The sequence below is a fragment of the Hipposideros armiger genome, unplaced genomic scaffold, assembly GCF_001890085.2.
Source record: "Hipposideros armiger isolate ML-2016 unplaced genomic scaffold, ASM189008v1 scaffold_751, whole genome shotgun sequence".
Lineage (NCBI taxonomy): Eukaryota > Metazoa > Chordata > Mammalia > Chiroptera > Hipposideridae > Hipposideros > Hipposideros armiger.
This window is the reverse complement of record NW_017732101.1, coordinates 539,509-546,431: the sequence shown is the minus strand read 5'-3', so window position 1 is coordinate 546,431 and position 6,923 is coordinate 539,509. Positions and strand designations below refer to the sequence as shown.

General features: G+C 31.8%; 1 protein-coding gene across 1 annotated transcript in view; it reads left to right on the top strand.

Moving 5' to 3' along the window:
* The window catches only part of SCN3A (sodium voltage-gated channel alpha subunit 3), a 112,172-nt gene that overhangs the window by 67,720 nt on the left and 37,529 nt on the right, over positions 1-6,923 (top strand). Inside the window, exons 16-17 of the mRNA XM_019628147.1 lie at positions 368-724; positions 2,546-3,016. Of these exons, the coding sequence (XP_019483692.1) occupies positions 368-724; positions 2,546-3,016 (828 nt within the window). The remainder of the gene's footprint in view (positions 1-367; positions 725-2,545; positions 3,017-6,923) is intronic.

The window sequence follows — 6,923 nt, the reverse complement described above, 5'->3', positions numbered from 1 at the left end:
CACCTGTTGGCAGCTCAGCAGCTGCTCAGCTCGGGCTGAGACTCGAACCACTGTTGCTCAGAGTTCAAACTCTTGAGTGAGCTCTTAACCAACTGAGCCACTTGGCCAGCCCTCAGAAAGGTTTTATTCATCACCCCTAAAATATTTTATCTTTTCAATTTTTTGCATTTAAATGATATTATGATTTGATTTACAGTTCTAGTAATATTAACACTTTTTTTCTGGATTTGAATTGTTTAGTATGGTTTGAGATTTTATACCCCTCAGAGGCAGGTCTACAATATGGCATATTAATAAAACAATGTCTAACTTACTTCCCAAATTATATTGAGACTACTACTAAAAGTATCTTTTCACTTGATTACAGCTTCGAGTTTTCAAGTTGGCAAAATCCTGGCCTACCCTGAACATGCTGATTAAGATCATTGGCAATTCAGTGGGGGCCCTGGGTAACCTCACCTTGGTGTTGGCCATCATCGTCTTCATTTTTGCTGTGGTCGGCATGCAGCTGTTTGGTAAGAGCTACAAAGAATGTGTCTGCAAGATCTCCAGTGACTGTCAACTTCCACGTTGGCACATGAATGACTTCTTCCACTCCTTCCTGATCGTGTTCCGGGTGCTGTGTGGAGAGTGGATAGAGACCATGTGGGACTGCATGGAGGTTGCTGGTCAAACCATGTGCCTTATTGTTTTCATGTTGGTCATGGTCATTGGAAACCTGGTGGTACGTATGTATTAAAAATGCTCATAATTAAGATCAAGTTCACACAGTACTAGGAAGGTAGCCTGACACAGAAGATGTATCTCTAGTTTACCATCAGTAATACAGAATCAAATCCCAGTACTAGCGCTCTGTGCATGGGCAAGTTACTTAACCTTTCTGAGGCTCAAGTTTCCATACTATGAAACTGAAATAACAAAACTGAAATTGTATGGTTGATGTGAGGATGAAATGAGGTCTATCTGAAAATTTAGGGGCAAAAACATTACTGAGTTTGTTTTGCTTTTTTTATTCGAAGAAATGTTTTTTATCATCAAGACTAACTTTATTCTAATATTTAGCCTAAATCATTTTTATCCCAATATTATTTTTATGAGATAATGATCTCCAGTAAACCTAAAAATACAACAATCTATTCTATATTGAATTGCTCTTTTTACATTCATAATCCATACTGTTCACTTACTCAAAGGCTTAAGTTGAATATTATCAAATTTTGATGAAATAGAGCATTACAATTTAGCTATATATTGAAATTATCTAAATGACTTGGAAAATGACTAAATATATTCTTCCCTGAATTTTCTTTCTTAAAGGAAAATAAATTATTACAGTTTAAGTTAGTCATATGTATGGATATTGACCAGTTTTAAAAGAGTTACTTTTAGCTCTGACTTAACAGCACCAATGTAAAAGCACAATTTGTATATTTGTATTTAAATGTTTAAAATTTCTCAATCATGTACAAAGCATTCCTTTTTGCTATGATACCAGACTTTTCCTTTGAGAGGTACATTTCAAGTGAGATTGCTTAAGAAAAATTTTGGGGGATACCAGTGGACAGGCAATATTTTTCAGAATAGTAAATTAGGAAGCTCTAGATTCTGAACCAAATCTGACATAGAAATAAGGAAACAATTCTTATTTATTGTATAAGAAATAAGGTATAATTCTTAGAATTATACGTGTCTTCCTACCATGTAATGGTTTTTGAAACTCAGTAACTACACGTCAAGCTAAAAATAGTCCTATAAATAAATTTCATTTTGCATCAGTTATATTTAATTATTTCTGTATTAGTCATATTTTATCAGTTAATTGGGCAATTTCCCCCCTGTATCCCAATGACACTTTGAGATTTAAGATTTACTCATATTTCCTCCACAAAAAAAAGAAAGAGAAAACTAATTTACATTATGTGGGTCTAGCCTATCCTTGGAATAATTTTAGATTTTTCTCCATCTGTTAAACTATTTGGACACACAAATTTCAATGCATGTTGGTGGGAAATGTGTTATATAATTTGCATTTAGAAATTTCTGCTGTTATAGGAGTTTGTGACCATTGGACCAATGGAATTTATATTTCAAGTATATTGCTTTAATGCATATCACTAGGCTATTAAATAAATAAATTATTTACATTCAAAGCTAGACATTCTCTAGACAAACTGGTACAATGAAGTAAAACAACTAAAATGAAAATATCTATTTTTTTTTCCACTGGCCAAAACCTTAAAAATAGCACTTTGTCTCTCACTGGAAACCCTGAGTAGATATAATTTAGATCTTAGAAACCCTGGTTTCCCATTGTTTTCAGTAGGAAACAGAAGGCACTTATTTTACCATTCCATCCTTATAGCAGGTAGAAGATATCAGGTCCTATAAATACTGTGTAATTAAGACATGGTATCTTAAATATAGTAAGCATTCAAGAAGCATTTGATGAATTAATTTTGGCAAAGATCTATACGCTTCCTGTTGAAGCTATTGTATTTATGTATACTTCAATATTAATGTAGCAAATTTTCTTTTTTTCATTTAGGTTCTGAACCTCTTTCTGGCCTTACTGTTGAGTTCATTTAGCTCAGACAATCTTGCTGCTACTGATGATGATAATGAAATGAACAATCTCCAGATTGCAATAGGAAGGATGCAAAAGGGAATTGATTATGTGAAAAATAAGATACGGGAGTGTTTCCGAAAAACCTTTTTGAGAAAGCCAAAAGTTACAGAAATCCAAGAGGGCACAAAAATAGACAGCTGCATGTCTAATAATACTGGAATTGAAATAAGCAAAGAGCTAAATTATCTTAAAGATGGAAATGGAACCACCAGTGGTGTAGGTACTGGAAGCAGTGTTGAAAAATATGTAATTGATGAAAATGATTATATGTCATTCATAAACAACCCAAGTCTCACTGTAACAGTGCCAATTGCTGTTGGAGAGTCTGATTTTGAAAACTTAAATACTGAAGAGTTCAGCAGTGAGTCAGAACTAGAAGAAAGCAAGGAGGTAAGAATGTTTCTAACTTTTTGTTGTATTTCCTGTAATAATCATGCAATATGGTTATTGAGAATTTTATCGTGTTTATATTGTTTAAAAGTATATTGAAAGTCATATATATGGTAATGTTAGAAAAGTATGAGATATTCTTTACTGAGAAATTCATTCATAGAAATTCCAACTTTCCACTGGAAACCATCATTCTGAATAATTAGTATATTCATCTTGATAGTTTGAAAGTCTAAAAACAAAAATTATGCCCTTCCAAAAAAGAGATGTTATTTAATACATTCCATTCTACACTACCTTATGCTCTTTAAAAAATTAATGAACCATATTTTACTGATCATTGTGTTAAGTGTCACCTCCTTACTTTCTATATTAGGTTTTGCTATGATTTGTTTTAATATGAAAGTTTTGTGTAGTTTTTGTTCACCTCTGAAAGTTTTATTGACTACAACAGAGTGTTATTCATTTATGAAAGTGTTCCACATATTAGGAAAGTTCAAGTAGCACTGATTATATTTTGCCCAGTCAAGGATGAACAAATCTATAAGGTCTTCCAGATGAACTTGAAAATACTAAGAACTACTTAGAAAAGCTCCACTTGAGGATTATAGTTAAACCATAGACTGAAAAGCTCTGTTACTGTCATATTACTAGTTGTTTAAAAGATAAGAAGGACATTATTGCTACTGTATGATTAGAATTCATAGGATCCCATAATAGAAGCTTACTGATATTAATTCTGCAATTCTACATTGTGAAGAACAGGATTAAATTTTTTACTATTACTATTTATGGTTTTCTAATATAGCAATAGGAAGTAAATCTAGCATGGAGTTATAAAATAATGTTTTAGTTTCAGGGTGTAATAGTGACACCATAGGAATCAGACTAATGATGTCTGATTTTGTGAGCATATTTTGGAATGCTTTTTAAATAACAGTATGTACAGAATTTATGTAAGTAACAAGTAGTTGACAATGTCACAGCTCATAGCTTCCTGATCCTTTTTTGCAGGCATTTCAGAGCTACTGAGATATAATAGTAAATGTAAAAATACTTTGAAAAATATTTCAAAGTGAGGTATAAGGTTTTTTCTCTTAATGCCACTCAAAGTCTGCTTAGTGAGTTCAATTATAATCTGTACGCTGCTCTTTCTGGTAAAATAAGAATTCTAATTTTATTTTCCATCACCTGATGATATAGATTTATTTAAGTAGAAACACCAATTAATTAACAAACATTCATTGAGCACTTTTTGTGAATTCATCAGAACACTAAGCGAAAGGAGGAGTTAAAGGGGCACTCTATAACTTCACCCCCTTCAGGGAAGTCTCAACATCTTTGAAGAAGTTAACGCTAACTCACAAAATCATTGGGGACGTACTAAAAACTTTAATCCTACAGGACTGAATGTAAGGTTATAGGTATTGAGAACAGCAGGAACACAGCAAATTGGTAAATGGAAGAGATAAAATTATAACAGACCTCAAAGTCTGGGTCAAATATATGAACAGAAAGTAAAAAGCAGAAACCTACTAAACAAAAGACAAAGTTAAGAGTGAGCTTAGGGTTAAGGCGAGGCAGTGAAACATCAGCATGAATAAAGCACTGGTTGAAAAGATAGTGGAAAATTCTGTTTAGATGAGTTAGCTAGCTTCAGATTGTATAGTCTTTGAAGTAAGTCAAAGAGGTTTGAATTGGCTGTATAGACAATAAGGAACAATTTGTCTGTTCTGAAGCAGGGGAAAGGCAATAAAAAGTGATGTTTTAGGAAAATGTATTTGATATCAATGAGTAAAACAGTTTGGAGTGAGGGATAAGGGGGTTTTCTTGGGGAATGTGGTTAACGATTATTTCATAGCAATGAGGTGAAATTAGGGACTAGGGTACTAAGTGTGCAAACTGAGACTAATTGTCAACTTGATAAACCTAGTGAAGAATCTGGGAAATTGGAAAAAGGGTAATGCCACTGCTGAAATGGCCTTTTTAGAAAGGTTACCAGGCTTATGTGGGCAGAGGAGGAATTCCACTGGGATACACTGAAGTAGAAAGGACAGTGTTGGGAACCAGTGCCTGGGTGAGACATCAGGGTTTAAAAATTGCTTTAATAATGCAGATTTCATAATTATCTGAGTCCCTCAACATAGAGGAGCTCATCAAAAAAGTAATTTTAAAGAGAAAATAGGGACAACTATGAACAAGACTAGCTTGGGATCAAGAAGAGGTAGAAAAGCCAAAGATGTAAACTTTTGCTATATTGATATCATAGTTTTACCACATTGGATCATGGAAATTAAATATCTTCAAACAGCTGGTTTCCAGAATACTTCAGACACTCTATAATGTCCATAGATATTTCAAATGATTACTTAGAAGAATATTACCTTGTTGTCATGTCTTTTTAATGGCTAAAAAATCATAAATTTGAATAATGAGATACAATATCATCATTATCAAGTCCTAGAAAACATTTTATTACCTGAAAAAAAAATCCTTATTGGATGTCTTTTTTAAATAAGCATTCCATCTCCTTCCAAGCTAATTTTGGATATACGGATTCTAATTACAGAATGCACTGAAATTGTTTAAAATGTACAACTATACTAGTGGGAAAAGTAAATCAAAGTAAATATAAAATTAAATACTTGTATAAAGTTAGGATAAAATTTCAAGTTATTTTGTGCAATAAAATTAAATTCAATAAGTTTTATATTGATGATTTTTAAAATTAGTACATAAAAAGTTCTGAAAAAATAATAGGGCAGTTCTCATATATGCTCACACAAAGATTAAAAGTACACTGGTTTTAGAAATAAAAGCAAAAATCACCGTGCTCTAAAATTATAGAGCGGATTTAGANAAAATCAGCATTTTCCTGGAAATCTATCAGATTCATTAAATAAAACAAATTTACTTAAAATACTCCCCTGAAACAAAATGCTAAACTTCTATCAATTTTTCACTTTAGGTCTTCACTGGGATCTTCACAGCGGAAATGGTTCTCAAGATCATTGCCATGGATCCCTACTATTATTTCCAAGAGGGTTGGAATATCTTTGATGGAATTATTGTCAGTCTCAGTTTGATGGAGCTTGGCCTGTCAAATGTGGAGGGATTGTCTGTACTGAGATCATTCAGACTGGTATCTGCATAGATTGTTTATATCTTGTCTTGCATTAACAGAACATTTATTTTGAAAGTGAATCAATATGTATTTATATAGTTATTTACTTTCATTGATATTTTAAATTTACACCAATATGGGTGGTATTCTAAGAACATATACACATGTTCTCTTTAAAGCTAAGTGTGACTGTTTTCTAAGAATGATAAAAATGGTTGAAACACTTCATAATGGTTAGCTTTGTAAGGCACATTTTAAAACACTATGTGCTTCTACCATTGTTTTAAATTCTTTAAAAAAATGTGTTTTGCTTTAAAGTCTGTAAAGAAATGCAAATAAAAATTTTAGGCCCCAATTAATCTTAGCTTTTTATCAGCTTTTATTAGTGGGAGTAACTTTAAATGAACATGTGGAAAACAGAAAATATTTGATACCATTAGGACTTTAAACAATGGTATAGCAAACGTTTTTGAATTCAGCAAAAACAATTATTGAAAAATATGCAAAGTTTTATTGGAAATTAAGTAAAATTTGTTTTTTTTTCAAATTAAAAGGAACTCTGTACATTTATCAAGTTAGTTTATTTTACTTTTATTTTATAAATGTGCATTAAAAATATATAACTCATGCTTTTAATATTTCTTCTTAACTCTCTTAAATATAGCTTGAGGATGATATTAATTTGCTAAATTTACAATGTCTCTAATCAAAATATTAACTTGTTTTCATACATATTTCTATTGATGAATAAGAAAGGTTTTCTCTCTCTTTTTTTTTTTTTTT